The 25,650-nt window shown below is 38.6% G+C and overlaps 1 protein-coding gene across 2 annotated transcripts; it reads right to left on the reverse strand.

Annotated features, from left to right (window-relative positions):
• Nucleotides 1–23,896: 23,896 nt before the first annotated feature.
• Nucleotides 23,897–25,271, reverse strand: LOC133791209 (uncharacterized). Of its 2 annotated transcripts, none has more exons than XM_062229135.1 (3): nt 25,004–25,271; nt 24,651–24,794; nt 23,897–24,269 (listed from the first exon to the last, which is right to left on the reverse strand). In XM_062229135.1, the coding sequence occupies exons 1-3, from the start codon at nt 25,193–25,195 to the stop codon at nt 24,126–24,128; spliced, it is 480 nt and encodes a 159-aa protein (XP_062085119.1). In that variant the 5' UTR covers nt 25,196–25,271; the 3' UTR covers nt 23,897–24,125. The 2 variants fall into 2 exon arrangements, with proteins under 2 accessions (XP_062085119.1, XP_062085120.1); XM_062229136.1 differs by having other exon boundaries at nt 24,651–24,791; nt 25,004–25,268.
• Nucleotides 25,272–25,650: the final 379 nt, after the last annotated feature.

A 25,650-nucleotide genomic window follows, 5' to 3' on the forward strand; every position in this document is an offset into this window, starting at 1 on the left:
ACGGCATCAACCTCATTATCATCATCAATACTTGGATGATCCCAAATCTTTCAAAGATTGACTTCTTCTACTACCTTCCAATCTTTGTTTCTTGAAGGATCTTCCAAGTAGAAAACTTATTTTGCTTAAGTGGCGAGAATAATCATGATAATAGTTATGTTATTCTCAGTCACATTTCGACCCTTGCTTGCATCAGTGTTGAACCATTTGCATCTAAACAATACTACCAAGTAACCATGGGAATAGCATAACTCTAAAATATCCTCAAGATGGCCATAGAAAGTGAAACCATCGATTCCTGGCACCGAAACTCAACTATTTTGAGTGGTACGCCTCTCGTCATAACTATGTACCAAAAACTTCATAGTATTAACAATGCAAGCCATGTAGGAGTATGCATTCTGATTGGACCCATTTGCTAAAGCAAATAATTCATCAGTACACTCAGCTGACTGTGCTTGTCGCAAATGACTCATCTATAGAGTATGATACAAAAAAGGAAAACACAATGAGATGAGTATTAATCGATACGAATTTCGTAAGAATTCTATAGTTTTGATAATTTACCTTCAACTTAAACCAGCTAGGGAAATCTTTTTGAAGATTTTTTTTTGAATTTTCTCAAAGGCATTCACTGTATAGCACAAGGATTAAGGTAAGATAACAATTTGTAATGAATTAAATTTTATAAATTCATATATGTGTTGAGCTACTTACTCCATATATGGTTGGATTTAAGGGTAATTGTTAAGTATAAACCACTCCGCTTCTTTTCAATGAAGATAGTCAAGGGATATGATTTTATTTTATTTTTGCTACTTGGACGACATTGTGATTTAAATGCTGACAACTGTCTTTTAGGAATAACAATATCCGCATTTCTTTCTAGATGATTAAATTTGGTCTGTACGCCCTAAAGATATTGCGAACAAAAATTCAAAGCTTCATTGGAAACATAACCCTCCACTATAGAACCTTCAGGGCGCGCCTTATTCCTAACATAATTTTTCAACTTCTTCATATATTGCTCAACAGATAAATCCACCTCATGTAAACTAATCCTCCGAGGATAGCTTCTTGCGGTAAATGAAGAATTAAATGAATCATTATGTACAAAAAGGTTGGAGGAAAAATTAACTCCAACTTGCACAAAATTTGTATCGCTTGATCTTCCGCATTCTCCATGTCCTTAACCAATGTACGAGCACAAATTTGCTTAAAGAAATTGTAAAGCTTAATGATTTTCTTTGAAATACACTTATTCAAGTAGCCTCGAACTCCTACCGGCAACAGACGTTGCATAAGAATGTGACAATCATGGGATTTCAACCCAACAATGTTGCCATCATTGTCATTTACTTTCTTAGAGAAATTTGAACCAAAATCATCAAGAAGTCTAACTCCTTTTACGAACTGACAAAAAAACCGTCTATCATCCGGTGTGAAAGAGTATGTAGTTTGATCAACTTTGTACCGTCTATCATAGGATGTAGTTTGATCAACTTCGTACCGTCTTCCTTGAGGTGCAACTCTTCTCGGATACCCCAATTCTTCAAGTCTACTCGTGTGTTGGTGGTGTCTTTAAATTTCCCATTCATAAGAAAAGTACCAAGTAAACTGCCGCAAACATTTTTCTTTACATGCATCACATCTAAATTGTGCTTCAATTCAAGTTCAGACCAGCAATCAAGTTCAAAGAAAATACTCTTTCTAGTCCAATTAAGCTCTTTTGGATCTCGCTTTCTTTTCACACCCCTGAAACTAACATGTTTACCTAGCAAAGAATCTCGAACATGCGCTAATTGTTCGAGCATGTCTTGAATACTGAATTTTCTTGGCGGACGTCCTTTTTCATAATTCCCATCAAACAAGCAACTATTCCTCCACTTATACGTAGAAGATAAGAATCGTCTATGACCAACATAAGTCGTCTTCCCAATAACCCGACATGAAGGAGTGTCTTCGTTGAATGAAGGACATGCCATATATCCTTGGCCACTCCAACCAGACAACTACTATGAGCCGAAAAATCATTGATAGTCCATAGTGTTGCACGCATTCTGAATACACTGTTCATTGCAACGTCTCTGGTTTGAACTCATTCATCCCACAACTCCTTCAATTTGTATACCACAGGCCCCAAAAAGACATCCATGTCCTTCCTAGGCGATTTCGGACCAGAAATCAATAAGGTCAACATGAATGATGACTCTTTCTTACACAACCAAGGAGGCATATTGTATGTGCATAATATTACTGGCCACATGCTGTAAGATAGACTCATGTTACCAAATGGATTAAAACCATCTGCAGTCAAACCCAATCGAACGTTTCTGGGTTCTTTGGAAAGATCAGGATATCTATAATCAAAAAATTTCCAAGCACCCCCATCAAAAGGATGGTGCATCACACCATCTTCTTTAAATTGTCCCATACTATGCCAGGTCATATCATTTGTTGTGTGCCTTGAACCATAAAGACGCTTCATCCTAGGAGTCAAAGGGAAGTACCGCAACACTTTGTGGGTGACTTTTTTCCCCTTTGTGTCTTTGTCAACCAATCGGTTCTCACCACATACAGGACAACTCTATTTTTGGGAATTCTCCTTCCAGAATAAACAACAGTCATACTTGGAAGCATGAATTGATTGATAATCTAACCCTAACTTCCTCATTTTTTTCTTAGATTCATAGAATGAAACTAAAATTTTAATCTCCTTCGGGAATGCAAATTTCATAAACTTCAAAAGTTCATCAAAGGAACTATTTGTCCATTTATTCATAACATTCATGTGCATTATCTTCGCCAAGAAGTTCAAGGAAGACAACCAAGTACAACCAGGGTATAACTCAGCTTCGACCTCGTGAAACAGGTCATCAAATTGATTCTCTGCACTATTGCCACCACCATCTGAAATTCCTTCATTTACATCTTCTTCGTTAGTGTCTTGTTCACCAATAACATCATTGATGATGTCAATCATCTCACCAGTCACTAGAGCCCCGTCGTCCACTACTAGAGGCATATCAACTTCACCGTGGTAGGTCCACTCCACATATCGTTGTAGAAACTCATATTTGTGTATGTGAGCCTCCACCACATCCAGTTTCTGATTCAGCATATTGACACACTGAACGCATGGGCATCTGACTTCTCCCAAAACATTCACATGATTCTTGGCCATTTGTATAAATGCTTGAAAACCATTCCAAAACTCATCAAAGTTACGTCGTCTATTAGTTATCCAACTCTTGTCAATCGTCATAATTGATTCAAGTAGAAAATAAATTATCACAATGTGATAATCATAAAAAACTAACTTGATTTGCTAATAATTTTTTTATCACAAAAACACTAATTTTTTCAAGTAAATTGTGAAATCTTATGAATAAATTATTAAATTTTATGAATATATATTATCAAATTTTATGACTATATATTATTGTTAGTTATGAATGTATTATAAAGTTTCGTTATATAATCAAATATTTAATTATAATTATTATTATGTTATTTAATCATTATCAAATTCTTAATATAATTTTCACTTTTATTTTAAATAAAATAACAATAGAGTTTTATTATTTTTAAATTATTATTTTAATTTTAACTTAATTTTAAGAATAAAGTTAACTTAATTACCTAATTTATCTACATATATTATCAAATTTTATGAATATATTATAAAATTAATTAAATAAACAAATATTTAATTATAAATTTATTAATTCACCCTTAAAGATTAATATTTTAATTTCTACTTATTTTATAAAAAAAATATTAATAGAGTTTTATACTTGTAAAATTATTTTTTAATTTACACTTTATAATTTTTTTAATTAATTGCTTTAAAATTTATTAATTAAAAATTTTAATCATACTAACTTTAAAACTATTTTATAATGTTTAGTTTTTCTAAATCTACAAAAATTTCGACAGCATAACGGCTGTAATCTAGCCTACCCCAAAATTTAAAATCTACATAAAAACATATAAATCAATCCCAGAACATACATAAAATTTAATACAATCATTTGAATTCACAAATAAACAACAAAAACATATTATAAACATATTCCCAAATCAACATATTATTTATCTAACCTAACATATATATAATTCAATACACAAATTTTATTTAACCTAACATATATACAAATTGAAAACAAAAAATTAATCTAACCTAACAATTTTTCATAACTTAATATCAAATTAACTATAAAATTAACAAACATACAAATTCAACTTAAAAACTATTTATGTATACAAATCAACTATCATTATTTATCAATACACTAATAATCACAAAATAAAACAAAAAATAATAAAACTTGGAAATAATACCCAAAAGCTAGAGATGATATCCAAAGACTCCAATGCAATCTGAAAAAATAAAAAAACAACAAAAACTTTAACAAACATTTATCAATTAATATGCTAATCAATCACAAAAAAAAATTACAAACAATACCTAAAGGCTCGGGATTATATCAAAGAATTGGGCAAAGACTCGAGATGCTCCAATACAATCTGAAAACAAAAAAAAATCAACAAAAAGTTTAACAAACCCATTACAATAACATATAAAATACACACAAATATTCATAAAAAAAAACTAAATTTAAAACAAATAACTAGATTATTAGGGTATACAACAACTCACCTTAACAATGGAGGGCCAAAATAGCGTCGGAAATCCTTGGGCAGAGCTGGGCGGCGGATTAAACACAGAGAAACCATCTTTGTTTGAGGAAAAAGTTACCATAAATGAGGAAGAAAGGCTCTGCCTAAGGGTTATATCACTGGGACCTATAACGACAACATGTCGTCGCTGTAGGTAATAAACAATCGTCATTGATATCAAATGCACCGTTTCGCTCAAACGGTGAAACCCTACAGCGACAACATGTCATCGCTGTAGGATAGTGAATAGTACACGAATCCTCTCGTGTACTACGCGTCTACCCTACAACGACGACATGTGGTCGCTATAGGCAGTGAAATTTGACTTAAATTTTTTGGTGGTTCACGTTCCCACATTTTTTAACCTCATTGCGACAACATGTCGTCGCAATAGAGTATAAAATAATTGACCAGTGGATTAAATTGGACTCTATAGCGATAACATGTCGTCACTATATGGAGTGAAAATAGGCAACCAACTCTTGGCGGTTAAGTTCCCTCCCTATCCTACAGCGACGACATGTCATTGCTCTAGAATAGCATATTTCCCTCCTTTTTTTCCACGATGACTCTACAACGATGACAAGTCGTCGCTATAGGGGTGCACATAGGCAACCAACTTTGGGCGGTTGACTTCCCTCCCCATCCTACAGTAAGACATGTCGTCGCTATAAACAAACATATTTCCCTCTTCTTCTTTTTTGACGAAGACCCTACAATGATGACACATCGCTATAGGGTCAGTTCCCGCCTCGTCTTTCCTCCAAATTCCTGGTACCATACAACGACGACGTGTCGTCGCTGCATCAACAACACACAACTAGGTGGGTCATCAACACACGACCCTACAGCGACGACATGTCGTCGCTGTAGCTTATTTTGTTAATAAATTAAGAAAAAAGAATTTTTCGTGGATTTCGACTACATACAGCGACAACTTTGGAGTCGTCGCAATAGATGTCATCGCTATAGAGTCTTTTTCTTGTAGTGTCAATGACAGAATACACTCTGAAGTTTGACAGATTAGCCAAGTTCACTGTAGACTTGGTACCCACTGATGGAACAAGGAAGGAAAGATTCCTTCAGGGGCTACAACCCATGATATCCCGGGATGTCATAATTACAATGATACCTAGAGTGGTGACATACGCTCAGGTAGTAGAGAGAGCCCTTACTGCTGGGGGCGTCGAGAACAAGATATGTCACGAGAATGCGGCTAGAAGAGATATAAGGAGGACGGGACCTCCTTTTACAGGATCAGGTAGGGGTAGAAGCCCTGGTGACCAGAAAAGGAAGACCCCGGATACTGTTTTGGCTTCCGGTCTTGACAAGAGGCCACGAGGAGTACAGATTGGCTGCCAGGGCAACAATGAGAATTGGAGGACATATCCAGAGTGTGCTAGATGTAGAAGATGTCATCTGGGGGACTGTCGGGCGAAGGCCTGCATTTTATGTGGGATTGTGGGGCATCCCAAGAAGGATTGCCCAAGAATGAAGAAAGAGGAATTAAAGAAGGCAGATAGCTCGACTCCTGCTCGAGTGTTTGCATTGATGCAGGCTGAGGCTGAGGCTAGGCCCTCAGTGGTCACAGGTCAACTTTCTAGTGCTAACATTTCTTATACTATGTCGATTGACTCTGGTGCTACACATTCTTATGTTTCTAGTAGGATTATTGATAGACTGTGTAGGCCATGTGATTACTATGTTGTGGGGTTTGGGACGTTATTACCCACTGGGGAGTTAGTGGTTTCCAAGAGATGCGTCAAATCACTGCCAGTGATAGTGGACGCCAAGGAGTTGTTGGTTGACTTGATAGAGTGGTTATGACCAACTTTGATATGATTTTGGGGATGGACTAGGTAACTAGATATGGGGAAACCATTGATTGTAAAAAGAAAATGGTAACCTGAGCATGAGGGTGAGGACCCCTTCATATTCATTGGCACTGTGCATGGACCCCAAGTACCTGTGATTTCAGCATTAAGGGCTAAAGAACTATTATGAGGAGGTTGCATAGGATTCTTAGCCAGTGTGGTGGATACCACTCAGGTCATGCCAATGGGACCAGAAGAGATTAGGTTAGTCTGTGAATTCCTAGATGTGTTCCCAGAGGAGTTACTGTAATGTCTCAAATTTCCTAATAAGGCTTAGGGCCTTGACTAGGGGGCTAGGATGGTGAATTTTGGAATTATATGATTATGTGTATCATTATGTGATTATGTGAGTTATATCATAATATGACTTGATATGCATGTTTAGGTGTATTAAATATGCATGTGGACCAATTTCTATTTAATTGGGCAATTTTCATAATTTGGCCCGTTTTGGGTATATTTGGCATATATGTGGTATGTGTGTGGTGCTTCATTATTATTTGGTTATATTTGAGATATTCGGCATGAGACGATCCTAGCAAGCAAAGTAGTAGTTTAGTCGTAACGGGGTCAAATACCAGGCTCGGGGCGAGCCTAGGGGTAATTTGGTAATTTAGTACATTACCGGGTTCAGGTAATGGGGGAAATTATTTGGTAATTATTTGAGGATATTGTAATTAATGGGAATTGTGAGACGTTAATTATGAATAACGGGGTAAGTGGCAAATGACAAAATTGCCCTTAGTGGGCTTTGGGAGAGTGTTTTGACCCTAGGGGCATAGTGGTCATTTTGAGCCAAAATTAGTGACTTAGTCACCTTTTCCCTCTACTGAAGTAATCACAAAGCAGAGCATCATTCAGCCTCTTCCTTCTCTCTCTCGTTACTCTTTTCACCCTTTGGTGTGCCTTGAAGTACTTGGAATTTTGAGAAGAGTTGGCTGGGATTTGGAGGCTTGAAGTTGGGTTTTAGTCAAGGACAACTTAAGGCCTAAACTTCACCATTGAGGTAAGCCATAAACCCTATTTTAATTCAGAGTTGTTTTGAGTTTCAAGGCTCAAGTATGGATTTTTGTGTGTTTATGGGTTTTTGATCAAGTGGGAACTTGGCTTTTGATTAGGTTGATGTATTGATGAAGTTTTGAGGTCAAATTATAGGTTTGGATGGTGTTTAGGTTGGTTTTGAAGTTTGGTTCAGGGGAAAACGCAGGGGAGAAAACCAGAATTTTCTGGTCTGTTGAACTGGCGCCCCAACGCTAGGCAGGGGAGAGCTCAGGTGCTCTCTGACTTGGGGTAGCGCCGCAGCGCTACCTATGAGTACCCTAGTGCTATGTCTGTTTCAGGAAGACCCATTTTTAGGGCTTGGGAAGACTTTGGGGGCTCAGGGGATGGTTCCACCACCTCATTGGGTGGATTGGAAGTCCCGAGAGCACAGGAATGGTCCCGGAGTTTCTTTTTAAGGATTGAATCTTATGAGGTCATTATTTTATGGTTGTGACTAGATTATGTTAGGGCTTGGGACAGGATCGTGCTCGAGGGTCGTTCATTGGTAACCTGTGCTTGGACTAAAGGTAAGAAAACTTCACCCAGTATGCGATGCATAAGATACATGTGATTAAAGCATGGCATGAATGTTGAATATGAGACTGATCAGAGCTTGAGTCTCTGTAAATGTGCATGATCATAATTATGCTAGCGAATGTTGAGTAAGCATGCTCAATGCCTTATTTTTGGATATTTGACATATGATATATGTCTGGGTACATTGCTTACTTGTGAGTGGTACTAACTCATTAGTCAGAAATGGCACTGGTCGTATGGAATTGACCTATGAGTCAAGAACGGCATAAGCATATTGAACGCAGAGCCGAAATGATTAGATCTAATCAACATAAGCATAAAATGCTTGACCGACCCCAAGTTCAATGAAAACTAAAAGTGTTGTTCTAGTCTAAAGGCTAGTTACTTAGAGCCGGGGCCAAAAGGCTCAGGTGACTGTAACGTTACATGGCTTAGGGTGCAGAGCCCAAGTGCGGGACTCATTAGTCACTTATCTGATTAGGGTGCAGATCCCAAGTGTATGACTCATTAGTCACTTATTTGATTAGGGTGCGGAGCCCAAGTGCGCGACCCATTAGTCACTTATCTAGTTAGGGTGCGGAGCCCAAGTGCGTGACTCGTTAGTCACTTATCTGATTAGGGTGCAGAGCCCAAGTGTGTGACTCATTAGTCCCCTATACAGTGTGTGACTCATTAGTCATGTCACACCCCGGCTGCCCCGGGACACGCGACGGTGATCGGTGAACCAGAAATTCGACTCATTGCCTGAGTCCTTTGGTTAAAAACGTGCTTCTAGTGTCATTATTAGGTTAAGGATAAAATCAATAAAAAGGAAACGATATATTTTATTAAAAATTGTTCATGGGCCCACCAGAACATTTACAAGTTATTTACAACTCAAAATGGCCATTACTATTTAAAATTTACAACCCGCTGACCTACGCGGCAAAATTAGGGTAAACCCCCTAGTTCCTCTGAGAACTTCTTGGCCGTGGTGGTCAAGCGACCACATATGTACATAGCGTCACCTCAACTCTCCACTCAAGGCTGGGTGAGCTTTTCTTTCCCCTTACCTGCACCACGTGGCACCCATGAGCCAAAGCCCTGCAAGAAAACACAGTATTGCATGCGAACAATATCAGATGATGTAATTACATCACACCGAGCTTATAGCTCTAAACTGAGGAGTGACTGTTGGATAAGTCTCTAGCCATCAAATGAATAGGTGACTAATGAGTCACACCTTGGACAGGTGACTGATGAGCCACACACTTTGGATAGGCAACTGATGAGTCATACTCCGGTTAGGTGACTAATGAGCCACGCTCAGGATAGGTGACTAATGAGCCATGCTTTGGAGGTCCCATACCCTCCTAGCCATGTGACCTGTGGGTCACCTTAGCCTTTTCTGGCTCTGGCTCTAGATTTCCAGCCTTGGGCTAGACAAGCGCTTATTAATATTCATCGAACTTGAGGTCGGTCCGGCATTAATGCTCATGTGAGTCATTCAATCCAGATGTTGATTAGATCTAATCTTTGTTGGCTTGCATTAAGCATGCTAAAACCATCCTTGACTTATGAGTCAATGCCCTGACTTATGAGTCAGTGCCATTCACAAGTAAGCAATGCTACCAGGCATATATCATATGTCAAACATCCAAAGATGGGGCATTCAGCATGCTTACTTAACAATTGCGAGCATAATAATGATCATGCACAAACACAGAGACTCAAGCTTTGACCAATCTCATATTCATCATTCATGGCATGCCCTAATCACATGTTTCTCGTGCATCACATGCGTCACACTTAATCATCCAACATGCCTCAATAATAATCATATGCAAATGGGCAAGATTGCGAAGCATTCAATATGCTATCAATGTTTACATTTAAACATCCAACATGCATCAAACATAACCATGCATGTCACATATGGGGTGCAGTTTTCTTACACTGTTTTCTTACCTCAGATTCAAGCTAGAATGAGTAAAAGAATGACCCTTGAGAACGATCTGACTTTAAGTCCTTTAGCGTTCACCTAATCATAACCAAATAAGGAATACCATCAATAAAATGAACATCATAGGTTTCCAAACCAATATCTAGCCTCCAGGAGATCAATCCAAACTAATCCAGGTAGTAGGAACAATCCTGAGGCCTAAAACTATGTTTCCGGGGTCAAAACACGCAAACGGGGCAAACACTGACCAAGGGCTGCGGCCCTAGCACCTTGGGTCGCGGCCCCCAGCACTCCCTGAAGCAAGGGCCGCAGCGCCCTTCATCAAGGGTCGCGGCGCCCAGCAGGCACAAAGAGCCCCACCTGCTTCTTCAAGCAAGGGCCGCGGCCCCCAACCCTGGGCCATTCCTAAACACGTTTTTATCACTCCAAAGCCTCTAAAATCATAACTAAACATTCCCCAATCATAAAATCAAAGTTCCCAAGCTTCCCAATGGTCCAAAACCCTCAAAACCCAAGGTTCAATCGAACCAAAAACTCAACGACTCACAAAGTCTAATTCAAAGCTTAGAAACTCTAAAAACTCAAAACTTTAAACTTCGATTACCTTCGATTGGGTTGTTTTCCATCAAATCCTTTGATTAAGAAGCTTCTAATCTATCCTAGGATCGCTATGCCTCGATCCTCGCTCGATTCTGACTCCTAGAACTCGAGATTTCTTCGAAAAGGCTTCGGATGGCAAAAATGAACTAACGAAGGAGAACGAGAGGTTTTCTAACGTACGTTCTATCTGATAAGCTACTTCAAGCTTAAGTAACCTCAAATAAAACCTAGTGCTCGGGACCCCGAAAACACCCCCGAGGACATTATAGTCAAAACCTCCGAAATTTCCCCCTGATCTCAAATACTCCCAATTTATCATCAAATAAATATTCTTATTACCCCATATCTGACCCCGTTATGACAAAACTGCTAATCTATTGTATATGACCGTCTCATGTCAACTAGCTCGAATATATCTCCATAATGATGGAATCTCATTCATAATTCACAATTTGCACCCAAATACACAATTATGCCCTAAACGAGACAAATTGCCAAAACAGTTCAATTAACAAATGTGGACCCACATGCATGAATATAACATTATATTACGATATAATTCACATAAACATGCACATAATCATTTAATAGCATAATTAAACAAGTATGGCCCTCCCGGCCTACTAATCTCGCCATTAAACCACATCGGAGAATTCGGGGCATTACAAATCACCTATTCAAAGATGGCCTCAATAGTCATCTATACCAGGCGCGGAGCTCCGTATTTATTTATTTGTACTTGCTTGCATGCATAAATAGGGCTATTATTGCTAGGCATGCCTATTATGATTCAGTGACATGTTATTACCTGTTCACGATCATATTGAGTATTCTTGCTGAGCCTCAACTCACGGGTGCTATGTGGTGCAGGTAAAGCCAAAAGAAAGTTGGACCATCCTTAAGTTGGAAAGCCTAGGTGACGATGTGTACATATGCGGCTACTCGACCACCACGGCCGAGGGTTTAAAGAGGAACTAGGGTTAAACCCTATTTTTCCGCTTAGGTCGGCTAGTTGTAAATATTTTATTGTAATTAACCTTTAAAATATATTTTGGGATCCCAATGTATACAGTAAACGTTTTAGAGAAACGTTGTATCTTTGACCAAAATTTTTAACCCTAGATTGTTAATCACACTTAGTTACACGATTATGGTCAAATGACTCGGTTAGAGAGTTTAGCACTATTTAAAAAGCACAACGTAACGGTCCCTGGGTAGTAAGGCGTTACAGTTACCAGGGTTGTCACTGCACAGGGAGATAGAATTTGTTATTGAGCTGGCACCAGGGACAGAGCCAGTGTCTAGGTCACCTTACAGAATGGCCCTAACAGAGTTGAGAGAACTCAAGGTACAATCATAGGAGTTGTTAGACTTGGGTTTTATCAGACCTAGTTTCTCGCCATGGGGTGCGCCAGTCCTATTTGTGAACAAGAAGGACGGTTCTCTAGGGATGTGCATAGACTACATGGAACTAAATAAGCTAACCATTAAGAATAGGTATTGTGGTACCCTAAAATTAGCACGAGTTCAATTACTTAGCTCGGGCACAGCTGGCAGATAAATAGTGGAAAAATAGCCAAGTAGAATATCTCCTTATTAATGATGTGAGCAGCTCGAGAATCAATCAAGTTCGTACACGGTATACAGGTTATTATCTGACCAACACTTAGGATAACAATTGAGTTCAAGACGTAGAATGGTCAGATCCAACTTTGGGTGCTTTGAACTTACTACGAGCTCGAGTTCAAGTAATCGTTAAACACGAGCTCGGGTGAGAAATTCAGCTCGTGAAAACCTAGATAGAACGCATACTGAAGAATCTCAGGAGATTCAGGGATTCTTTATACGCTCATTAATGACCAAGTTGTATCATATATCTATCATTTATTATCTGAGATAGTAGGAGTATATTTATTCTGTTATATGAATCATATCCCAATGTAAATAGGAATAATTTGTATTAATTATATACCTTATTTATTTACATGGTTTATTTACGCAATTACCCAAATATGTCCATGGAATTCCCCTATAAATACTAGAGATGTTGGACAGGAAGAGGGGGCCATTATTTTGTATTACCGAAACTCTGCAGAAATAGAGAGAGAAAAGTAATAATATTGACTCGTGGACTAGGTGGATTTTAACCACTGAACCACGTAAAAGTTTTGTGCTTTTGAGTGAGTGTTTACTATTTCATTACGATTTATAATCTAGCACTAATCAACACGTTTAATTTCTTAATACACTGTTGGCATAAAACTGCGTCAACAAGCATCCTCTGCCAAGGACAGATGATTTATTTGACCAATTGCAAGGTAAAATGGTGTTCTCGAAGATAGATCTTTAGTCCAGTTATCATCAGTTGAGGATCAAGGAGGAAGACATACCAAAGACAGTCTTTCGTACCAGATATGGGCACTATGAGTTCCTTGTTATGTCATCTAGTTTGACTAACGCCCCGACAGCCTTCATGGATTTGATGAACAGGGTGTTCAAGGACTATCTGAATCAATTTGTGATTGTCTTTATCGATGATATCTTAGTACATTCACAGTCAGAGGAAGAGCATGAGCAACACCTCAGGTTGGTCTTACAGAGGCTGAGAGAACACAAATTGTTTGCAAAGTTCAAGAAGTGTGAGTTCTAGTTACCTCAGGTGTAACGTCCCAAAAATGCTAATAGCGTTTAGTATCTTGATTAGCGTGTCAGGAGGGCATAGCTGGATATATGTGTGATTAACTGATTAAATGCGTGACTATGTGGCATGCATGATATATATGATAATGTGAGTATGATTATATGCATGTTTATGAATATTAAATATGCATGTGGGCCCATTCTTGATAGTTGGGGCATATTTGTAATATTGGCCCGTTGCAGGCATAAATGTTAATATATGTGAGTAAATGATTGAGACCACATTATTATGTGGATATATTTGCAGTATATGGCTCGAGGCGATCCTAGTGAGCGGATTGGCGGAATAGTCACCACGGGGATTAATACCCTGCTCGGGGCGAGCCTAGGGGTATTTTGGGAAGTTAATGTATATTTGAGGTTTATTGAGTAATGAGTAAGTATTTGGTGATTAAATGGGCATGTCAGGATTAATTGAGAATTTTTAGGATGCCTTGAGGAATTAGCGGGAATTAGGGAAAAGACCATTTTACCCTTAGGGCAATTAAAAGGTTAAGTGGGTCTTTGAGAGCATTTTGGTCTTTTCTAAGTTAAGGATATTACACCTAGCTGATTTTAGGAATGACAAAACTCTCTAGAATTCTCTCAACTCACAGAACAATCTCTCTGTCACATTCTCTTTCTCCCTTAAAGATAAGGTTTGAAAGTTTGGAGGAACTCTTGGGAAACTAGCTAAGGAGACAAGGATTTGAGGCTACGAACTTGGGGAAAACAAGCTAGGGTCAGGTCTGTGGTAGCTGGGGGTTGAACTCCTTGTTTGAGGTAAGGATTCTATACTAATCTTGTTGAATTTTCGCTGTGACTTATGGGTGTTGCTTAGGTTCAAACTTAGGATTTAATTTTGTGTTTTAATGAGTTGGTGGAGTGAGTTTGGGTATGATGCTGTGCTATGAATTTTGGGTTAATTATGAGAATAATGATTGAATTGGGTGAGGAATTATGAGTTTTGCTGGGAAGAAAATGCTGGAAAATGGTGGTCTTTTTGGGTTTGGGGCATCGGGTCGCGACCCTGTTCTTCAGGTGCTGCAACCCGCGTACTTGAAGAGGTTGGGATGCCTCTGTTTCGCTAAGAGCGTCGTGACCCAGGGGGGTGCATGTAATGTCCCAAATTCCCTAATGTGGCTTGGTGCCTAGATTAAGGGGGCAGGAAGGCCATAATTGATTTAATGCGTTATTATGTGATTATATGCATGATTATGTGTGTTGTATTATCATGTGATTGTATTTGTATATATGTGGGCCATTTATTATAAGAAGGGTATTTTCGTAATTTTTGCCTGTTGAGGGCATATTTGTATATTTATGTGGATGTATGTGATATATGGGTGAGACCACGTTATTATGTGGATATATTTGAGCTATTCAGCATGAGACGATCCTAGGAAGCAAGTTAGCGGTTTAGTCATAACGGGGTCAAATACCGGGCTCGGGGTGAGCCTAGGAGTAATTTGGTACTTAGTACATTACCGGGAATGAGCGAGTAATGGGAAATAATTTGATAATTATTTGAGGATATTGAGAGTAACGGGATTTGAGGATCATTAATTATGATTAACGGGGTAGGTGATAATGACAAAATTTCCCTTGTGTAGCTTTGAGGGATTAGATTGGCCCTAGGGGTATTTTAGTCATGTTAGGTTTTAAGATAGACTTAACCAAAGGTTGGCTGTAGAAAGAACCAAGGCAAGAAAATAGGGCTTTCTTTTTCTCTCTCTCGATCACTTCCTCTCTCTCTCTTTCTTGGTGTGCCTTGAAGCTTTATACCTTCATTGCTTGAAGTCAAGCTTGGGAACTCTTTTGCTAAGGGAACTAACAAGTTTGAGGCAAGTTTGGGAGCTACATTGTCTTAGAGAATCGCTAGGAATCGAAATAACAGAGGTAATTCAAGGTTAAACTCTATTTTATTTATGGGTTTTGAGCTTTGAAACTTTAAGCTGAATTTTTGTATTTGGTGGGTAATTTGTTGAGTTTGAAGTTGGGTTTTGATGTTTATGGTGTGTTGAAAATGTTTTGGGTTTGAGTTTTGAAGTTGGGATATGTTTGGATAGGTTTATGGAGAGATTTGGTTTGAGAAAAATGGAGAAAAAAATATGAGTTCCGGGTCGAGTCGCAGCCTTGTTATCGGGTGCTGCGACTCAAGTTGGATGAAGGAAAAGATGGTGCTGCTGGGCTATTTGAGTCACGGTGCCAGTTAGGAGTGTTGTGGCGCAAATGCAGTCAGAAAGAGCTTTGGGCTCCTGACTTGAGCGGGGCCGCAGCTCAAGTGCTTGGGGCCACGGCTCAAAATGGGAAATTTGGCCAAAATGGGTTTTAAGTGACAGAAACTCGAACTTAAGAGCTCGGGATCGAACCTACTACCCAGTTTAGTAGAATTTGACATCCTGGAGGCTAGGACTTGGTCCGGGAATCTTTTATTACTCATTTTATTAATGGTATTTCATATTTGGTTATGATTAGGTGACCGCTAAGGGTCTAAGGTCAGGATCGTTCTCAAGGGACGTTCTTAACTTATTTTATGCTCGAGCTTGAGGTAAGAAAACTGCACCCATTATGTGACATACATGATTAGTGTTGAAGCATGTTGATTGCTCTATATTTGGATATATGTTGCATTATGAATGCTTGAATGCATTGTTTATGTGAGCAACACACTAACTTATTAGTCAGAAACGACAATGGTGTTAAGTGTTGGTCGTGAAGCTCTGACTTATCAGTCAAGATCAACAATAGTGCTGAAGGTTTGTCGTATGGAATTGACTTATGAGTCAAGAGCGGCAATAACGCTGGTCGATGTGATTAGATATAATCAACAAGAGCATTATATGCTCGTTCAACCTATTGGACGAAGAAAACTAAAGCGCTTAGCTAGTCTATGGCTAGTTACTCAGAGCCAGGGCTAAAAGGGCTCAGGTGACTTGATGGTCACATGGCTTAGGGCGCAGGACCCTAGGATATCTTATTAGTCATCTATTCAAGGTGCAGGACCCCAGGATGTCTTATTAATCATCATCTAGTTAGGGCTGCAAACCTCAGAATGATCATTTACTAATATTTGCATACATGCAGTAATGATTTTTCTTGCTAAGTCTTAGCTCACGGGTGCTATGTGGTGCAGGTAAAGGGAAAGAAAAGCTTACCCAGCCTTGAGTGGAGAGCTTAGGTGGCGACGTGTACATATGCGGTTGCTTGACCACCACGACCAAGGTTTTTCTCAGGGGAACTAAGGTTTAACCCTATTTTTGTCGCTTAGGTTAGCGGATTGTAACTTTTGAACTATAATGACAATTTTGGATTGTAAACAACTTTGTAAACACTTTTATGGGATCCCATACATAGTTTGACATTTTAAATAAAATATAACCATTCCTTTTGATCGAGATTTTAACCTTGGCCCATTAATAACACTAGATGCACGTTTATAGCCTAATGACTCAGTTAGCGAGTTAAGCACTATTTAAAGTACATAGTGTGACGGTCCTGGCCTACCAGGGCGTTACAGTGTAAGTCGCAGCCGGTGTCCTCCAACAGAGAGGGCCTAGCCTCTATCTAAGGGGTAGGTCGCAGCCCTTAAGGGCAAGTCGCTGCCCTAAATGAAAAATAAAGGGAAGCCAAGGTTTTTAGGCTCGGGGGTTCAAACCAAAGCGCTCGAGACGATTTCTACTACCCGGTTTAGTAGAAATCAAGGTCTCAGAGGCTAGTATTTGATTCCAAAGCTTTTAAATGATTTAGAATCTTATGGTTATCCTTTATCGCATTGTGACTGGGTTTTACCGCATGGGCTCAGGAATCAAGGATCGTGCTTGGGGCCATCATACACTTGCTGCTCGGGATCTGAGGTAAGAAAACTGCACCCGAGTTGTGAATGGGGTTAGAACCCCTTGTATGAATATATTATGAACATGAACATATATGTAGCTGAGAATATCTAATTGAGCATGCTTGTATACGCTACCATTGATTACTTGTTATGCATTGTGCATCTGTGATTATATTTGTTTACAAGTTGGCCTAAGGGTGTCGGGGGCCGATAGTAAACGTGCGGAACGTAGCCTGGCCTAAGGGTGTCGGGGTCGGCTATAAAGCAAGTGGACTCGGCCTAAGGGCATCGGGCCTAGACATTATACAATAAATAGAAGTATGGTTTGCGCTTAACTATTTGTATTGGTTAATGATATTGATTTATACGTTTGATTAAGCTGAGCACTTTTATTGAGATTATTGCATATATTCTATTATCAGTTGAATCTGGTGGATTATATTTACTACTTTTATATTGTTGCCTAGTTGTGCATGTTGTTTCAAGTTTTCTTACTGAGCCCTGACTCACAGGTGCTACGTGGTGTAGGTGGGGGAGTTGGTAGCTGGACCAGCCATGAGTTGGAGAGCTTCAGGGCAGTGTGTAAATATGCAGCCTGCTCAATCGCCACGATCGGGATAGCTTGGGAGGAACTAGGATTAAACCTTGTTTTTCCGCTTAAGACGGCTAAATTGTATATGTTTATCTTTTACAAGTCTGTAAACCGATTTTTGGGATCCTGTCTACAAACTTAATATTTTAATGAAAAATAATCATTTTGTTGACCAAATCTCTTATTACTTGACCTTGACTTAGTCTTTAATCACACATCTAAGTTCAAACAACTTGCTTAGCAAGTTAAGCACTATTTTAAACACACAGTGTAACGATATTGGTTATCCAGGGCGTTACATCAGGTGACTTTCTTGGGTCGTACTGTTAGTAGATATAGGATTAAGGTAGACCCAGCTAAGATTGAGGCTGTCAGGAATTGGCTGAGTCCAAGGAATGCCTCTTAGATTATAAACTTCCTTGGATTAGCAGGTTATTATAGAAAGTGTGTGGAAGGGTTCTCAAGGATAGCTACCCCACTGACAGAACTGACACACAAGAGTTAGAAGTTTGCATGGTCAGACAGATGCGAGAACAACTTCGAGGAGTTGAAGCAGCGTTTGATTACCGCCCCAGTCCTGAGTCTTTTGATAGATCAGGAGAAGTTCATGGTTTATTATGATGCTTCAAGACAAGGATTAGGTTGTGTCCTTATGCAGGCATAGAAGGTGATAGCTTATGAATCACACCAGTTGAAAGATTATGAGCAGAGATATCCTACTCATGATCTGGAGTTAGCAGCTATGGTCTTTGCATTAAAGGTATGGAGGCATTACCTTTATAGGGAGAAGTGTGAGATATATACAGAACACAAGAACCTCAAGTACTTCTTTACACAGAAGGATTTTAATATGAGGCAAAGGCGTTGGTTGGAATTGGTGAAGGACTATGATTGTGACATCCTCTATCATCCAGGAAAAGCCAACGTGGTGGCATATGCCCTAAGTCGGAGAGGTCCGGGGAAGTTGTACAGTTCGAGGTAGATTTCCAAGGAGTTGGCAAAGGATATGACCAGAGCATGAATTGAGTTAGTAATGGGCCAGTTAGCCAACATTACCCTACAGTCTACTCTTCTAGAAAGGATAAAGGAAAGTCAGTTACAAGAGCCACAACTGGTGAAGATTAGAGAGGACATCCTAGCTGGAGTGGCTAGGGACTACACAGTATCAGATATGGGTTTGCTAAGATATAAAGGTCGGATCTATGTTCCGATGGATACTGTTATCAGACGAGAGATTCTGGATGAATCTTATACTACCCCGTACTCCTTGCACCCTAGCACCACGAAGATGTACCAGGATCTAAGAACTTTATATTGGTGGCCGAGGATGAAGAAGGACATAACCGAGTATGTGGCCAGGTGTTTGACGTGTCAAAAGATCAAGGCTGAACATCAGAGACCAGCGGAGCTACTACAGCCCTTGGATATCCCAGAGTGGAAGTGGGAATACATCATAATGGATTTTGTGGTGGGATTGCCCAGGACGGTGGGTCAACACGATTCGGTGTGGGTTATAGTGGACAGATACACCAAATTAGCTCACTTTCTACCAGTGAAGATGACTTATACAGTTGACCAGTATGCAGAGCTCTATGTGAGAAAGATAGTACGTCTTCATGGAGCTCCGAGGTCGATCGTGTCAGATTGGGGCCCTACATTTACTTCCAAGTTTTGGGGAAGTTTGCAAAAGGGGATGGGCACGTAGCTGAAGTTTAGTACAACTTATCATCCTCAAACTGATGGTCAGTCTGAGAGGACTATCTAGATATTGGAGGACATGCTGAGAGCATGTGTACTGGACTTTGAGGGGTCCTGGAGTAAATATTTGCCTCTGATAGAGTTTTCCTACAACAATAGCTACCAGGTGACTATAGGAGTGGCTCCTTATGAGATAATGTATGGTAGGAAATGCAGATCACCTATTCACTGGGATGAGATGGGTGAACATAGATACATGGGTCCTGATGTAGTTTAGAGGACCAATGAGGCTATCGAGAAGATCAAAGCTCGGATGCTCATGTCACAGAGTAGACAGAAGAGTTATGTGGATCTGAAGCGCAGGAATGTGGAGTTCCAAGTGGTAGACTATGTCTTCCTCAGAGTATCACCACTGAAGGGGGTGAGGAGGTTTAGGAAGAAGGGAAAATTGAGCCCTAGGTTTGTAAGACCTTTTGAGATCCTGGAGAGGATCGGTCAGGTGGCCTATAGATTGGCTTTACCTCCGGCATTGTCGGTCGTGCACAATGTGTTCCATATTTTGATGCTGCGGAAGTATGTATCTGATGAGACTCATGTACTGAGCTATGAAGATCTGGAGCTACAAGCAGACTTATCTTTTGAGGAGCAACCAGTCCAGGTATTAGACAGGAAGTACAAGGTCATGAGGAATAAAACCATACCTCTAGTTAAGGTATTATGGAGGAACAGCAAGGTCGAGGAGGCAACCTGGGAGTTGGAATCAAACATGCGGGACCAGTATCCCGAGCTGTTCAGGTAAAATTTTGAGGACAAAATTCCTGTATGGAGGGGATAATTGTAACACCCCGAATTCCCTAATATGGCTTAGTTCCTGAATTAGGGGGTCGGGAGGCAATAATTGAATTAATTGAGTGCTTATGTGTTATGCGCATGTTATTATATGAATTGTATTATGATATTATTGTGCTTGCATGTTTAGGTGTATTAAATATGCATGTGGGCATGTTTCTTATTAGAAGGGCATTTTCGTAATTTTGACCCGTTAAGGGTAGAATTATAAATATGTGTGATTTATGATTGCGACCACATTATTATGTGGATATATTTGAGTTACTCGGCACGAGGTGATCCTAGGGAGCTAGTTAGCGGAAAAGTCGCAATGGGTAAAAAGACCTGGCTCGAGGTGAACATAGGGGTATTTTGGTAATTTGGTAAATTACTGTGGGTTATAGAGTAACGGGAATTAATCGATGGATATTTTGGTTTGATAGATTATTTTGGGACTATATGAGATGATTGAGGTTAGCGGGAATTATGCCAAATGACTAAAGTGCCCTTGGGTATGTCTTAGGGCTAAACTTGGTGCTAGGGGTAGATTAGTCTTTTGACCACCTAGCTAGTGTGATGAGGGGCTAAGGCTGAAGGGGGAGGCTCATTCACATTCAAGCATTTTCTTTGGCTAGGAGCATTTTTGGAATAGCTCACTCAAGACACTCCAAGGAAAGGCTAAGCATAGATTTTGTGGAAACTAAAGGCAATCTTAAAGGAGTGGCAGCTTGGGATTTGATTTAGAAGCAGGTAAGATCATCCTCATCCCCATGAATTTGAATTCGGAGGGTTTTCTCCAGTCTCGGGTCAGGATCAACGCTCGGGGTTGTTCCTCTACCTGCACGAAGATTGAGGTAAGAAAACTGCACCCGATACGTGAAATGTATGATTGGGGCTTGGCCCATTTGTTAAATGTAATGTGATTAGGGCTCGGGCCTAGCTAATGAGCATGATTATAATTGTGATTGTGCATATCTGCTTAGCATATTGTAGTACATTGTATCTACATGTATGATGAATGTATTATGTGGATGTTTGTTCTAACTAGGAAGCTCAGTTTATTAACCGAGAATCTGTTTGTTGTATCTGATTAAAGCTTGACCTGCTAGTCAAGGGTATATCTGGTTAAAAGGGGGCTCGGCTTATAAGTCGAGGGTTTCCAAGACTTGACTTATGAGTCGTGGGTCTGTAAGGCTCGACTTATAAGCCTAATTGGCATTATGCGCATTAAGTGCAGGTTGTTATGGCTAGGCCACCCTGGGAGTGCCTTTTGCACTTGACTGACTCCATATGAATAAATGGGAGTGCGACACACACTTGTGTGACCCTATGGTCACTTATCTGTACAGTGTGTATGCTTGGTTCCAGTTATTATTATTAAGCATGTTGTTATATTTTGTGAACTATCTGAATATGTTTTCTTGCTGAGTCTTTTGGCTCACGGGTACTTTGTGGTGCAAGTAAGGGTAAGGAGAAGCTTGGCCAGCCATGAGTTGGAGAGCGATAGCGTTGATGTGTACATATGCAGTCTGCTCGACCGCCACGGCCGGGATATCACTGGGTAGCTAGGGTTGGACTCTGTTTTGTCGCTTAGGCCGGCTTGTTTTGTAATCTTTGGGTTGTAACCAACTTTTAAACTTGTATTTTGGGATCCCATGTAAAGACTAAAATTTTTATTCAAATGGAAATGTTTATGTCTTGACCAAAAATTTTAATACCAGAACCCTTAGTGGCTTAATCATATGTTTTAGTCTAAATGACTCATTTAGCGAGTCCAACACTAATTTTAAACACACTTGGTAATGAGCCCTAATTAGCAGGGCGTTACATTGCATATGTTTCAAAAAAATATTGCAGCAGAGGTTAAAGAGGTTGCATACATTGCTAAAAAGTTGTATCTCATATGCAACCTCAAAATGCTTAAAGTAACCCAGTGCAACCCTAAATGGAAGCCCATTACAACCTAAAATAACTATTTCAATTGATTTTATTTCTTTAAAGAAACCTCCGTGCCAAAAACATTTGTGTTAAACAACAAAACCCGAGAAAAATGTGATATCAAATTCTTAAACAACTGTAAAAACAAATTTTAAGGAAGCATATATGTACATATAAATAATAAACTTATGTGCCCAAATAACCATATATAAAATAAATTCATGTCGATCAAACCATGAAACACTATAACATGGGTGAGAATCTCATTAGAAATTGTAGCTTTTATGGTATTTTATTTAGCTTAAAACACCATAACCGATTGAAAAATATCACTCAAACATATCCACAACAAGGTTATTCTACCCAAAATAATGATAATAGAAGAACCATTGAAGAACTATAATGTTGGTGTTTGCCTGAAACAAAAATTAAAAGCCACCGTGAATTTTTTTTATGAAATGGTAAAAAGCTAAAATCTAACATAAGGATTTTATAGGCTATGAATAAGATAAAAGCATTTTCACGAACAAATATAATAGATCCAAAACTCCACCAATAACGACAAACCCCATCAAGAATTATCTCCATAAGGTCACTATCACGCAACTTAATATTTTCTTGGCAAATATTTATATAAACACATATCTCTATACACACGTATATATACATATAAGAAAAAGTTGGTGGTAATCAGTTCTTGTTTGCAGAGGTTGCCGCTGTTTGCTGAGGTCAGTGAGATTGGAATGGTTGGTTCATGAAAATATCACTCAAACATGTCCAGTTTGGTTTTTACTTTTCAATCTAAAATATTGTTGTTTTCTTTTTTGGAATTTTAATTTGATTTTTGTTGGCAAGATCAAATTTTGATTGAAGATTGAAGCTCATATTGCTCTTGTTGTCGGGTGAGAAGAGACTGTAGTTTTGAATAAAAATAACTTTAATTTATGTAGTTTTGAGTGAATTATTCGTTTACCGTATAAATGAATTATAAATTTCATATATATGTTTTTTTTTTTTTAAATTCCTAAATTTTTTTACTAAAATCATATAAAATTACTAAAAAAAATAATAAAATATTTATAAAAGAGTGAATAGTTATCTATACATGTAGAGAATAAATAGTATGTTGAGTTAAAAAAAAATAGAATAGCTCATTTGATTGTAGTGCTCTAATGTCAATATATATATATAAATATATATATATATATAAGAACAAAATATTTTAAAAAATGAGTGAATTTATCATTTGACAAATTAAAAAATAAATAAATTAGATAAAAAAGTTGTAAGCAAAATTTCTTACCATTAATACACATGAAGATGGGATTAGATATGATAAAATTATTCTAAATTTTTCAATGATTGTTAGATTAATTTTTTTATTATCTTTAACTTCCTAACAAAATCACATTATAAAAATATCTAATTCTATCAAATCCAATTCTCACATTACAGATTAGCTCTCATTTTAAAGATATTGTTTTTCTCTAAAGGTAAATTTCCTTCATTTAATAGTTCGTTTATTGGTTTTTCTTTTATCACTCCCTCTAACTGTGATCGGTATCCAACCACATCTAGCTAGCATTAAAATGCAGCAAGTCAGTCCGTGAAGCCTACCTTTAGAAGATCTATTTTGTGGTCCAAAATGAGTTCGAAAAGATCTGTTTACTGTTCAATCAGATAATCATAAAATAGAATTTGTACAACAAAAGAAAATAAAACCCAAAATCTTTGTTTAATCCAAGTACACCACTATAAGATGGAACACCTATCGAATCAAAATACATCATCAGCCCTAATAGTTACGGACTTTCTTTTGTTTTCATGTATTTGTTGCATGTTTATTTATACATTTGAGACTGGAAATGGATGAAATCAGAGCTTGCTAGCATGTTTTCCAAACAATGAATGTCGACCTTCAGCAATTAGCTCTCCAGTTACTTTGTTCTTTAATAGCACTACAGTTCCAGAATAGCCTCCTTTTTGTCCTAAAACCCTTGATGTAATCTCCAATTCATCCTGCAAATTCCAATCCCAGTTATCACATATTTAGTACCCAGAAAACACCCAGATGGAAATCTCAACCCAAAATCCACCAATTCATGACAGATAATGTAAAAATGATGAAAAAAAATAAAATCATTATTGCCCCCAAGCCTAAAAATTACACTCTCTGTTTAAGCAAAGCCTTACCACTTATGACTTAAACCAACCATTTAAACACATAGCCACTTGAGTATAGTTCGAATTATGACTAGCCTAATCTCATTCCTGAAAATTTCATTTTTCTAAGTGATAAATGTTCCAGAGTTCATGATGATACAGGAGATGATCAAGGGAAAAGTAAGTTGATAAACCCAATAACTTAAAAGAAGGGGTTTTGGGTGTTTTGACACTTACACCAACCATGGCCGTAGATAAAAATGAAATGGACATATCCACTGATACATTCATGGGTAGACCCTCAGTATGAACTACTGCACCGCCGACTTCATCAACCAGATTTGCAATTGCGCCTGTAGCTAATTTTCCATTCCTATCCTGCTACAAATAATCCAAATCAAAAGCCTATCAACTCAAACATGCAAACAAAAATCCCAATTATCAAGTTAAAATCGAATCCAAGAAGCAAACAAAACTCGCCAGCAGCCATGATCGAGTTCTCTGAAATTGTATTAACACTGATAATTATATTCTCTTATTGATAAACAAGCTTTCAAAACCAAATTTAGGGTAGGGTTAGAATGACTTACGGTAAGGCGAGGAGGGACCTTGAAGGTACAAACAACTAGACCTGGTTCGACTCGGTCGACTCGGATGCCTTTGAGGGAAAAATCGTCGTAGAAGTTCGACTCAGCGCCGGGTCGGTGGGTAGGAATGGCGAGTCGCGAGATGATTTCCGAGTCTTCTTGGCTCGGTTGCAGAAATTGCTTTGCCTTTTCCATTTTCGATTCCCCTTCGGTTCGGTTCACCCAGCTTTGCTCTTCTTCTGTGATCGTGTTCGGGGATTCTGACTAAACTGAGTCAGAGGTTGAAGCGATACGGGCTTCGATAATTCAATTGGATTGGGCTGTTTGAATGAGCTAAAATGGGCTTACAATATTCGGGCCTTTTAATAATAAGCATGTATATTTACTAAGTCACCTGGTATTTATGGTAAATTTACAAATGGGAAATTGAGTACATATGCAGGGTTCCTAAATAAAAAATATCTCATGCTTTGTACACATCACCATTTTATGCTATTGCCTTTGATTCCAAAAATACCCTAACATATGTTCTCTTTCTTTTTTTTTCCTGTGATATTGTCTCATTTCTCTCTATCTTTCTCTCTCACGATTTTCTCTAGGCTCCCTTATTAAAAAAACAAGGCAACCATCAGTTATTCTCTTAATCTATG

The sequence above is a fragment of the Humulus lupulus genome, chromosome 7, assembly GCF_963169125.1.
Source record: "Humulus lupulus chromosome 7, drHumLupu1.1, whole genome shotgun sequence".
Taxonomy (NCBI): domain Eukaryota; kingdom Viridiplantae; phylum Streptophyta; class Magnoliopsida; order Rosales; family Cannabaceae; genus Humulus; species Humulus lupulus.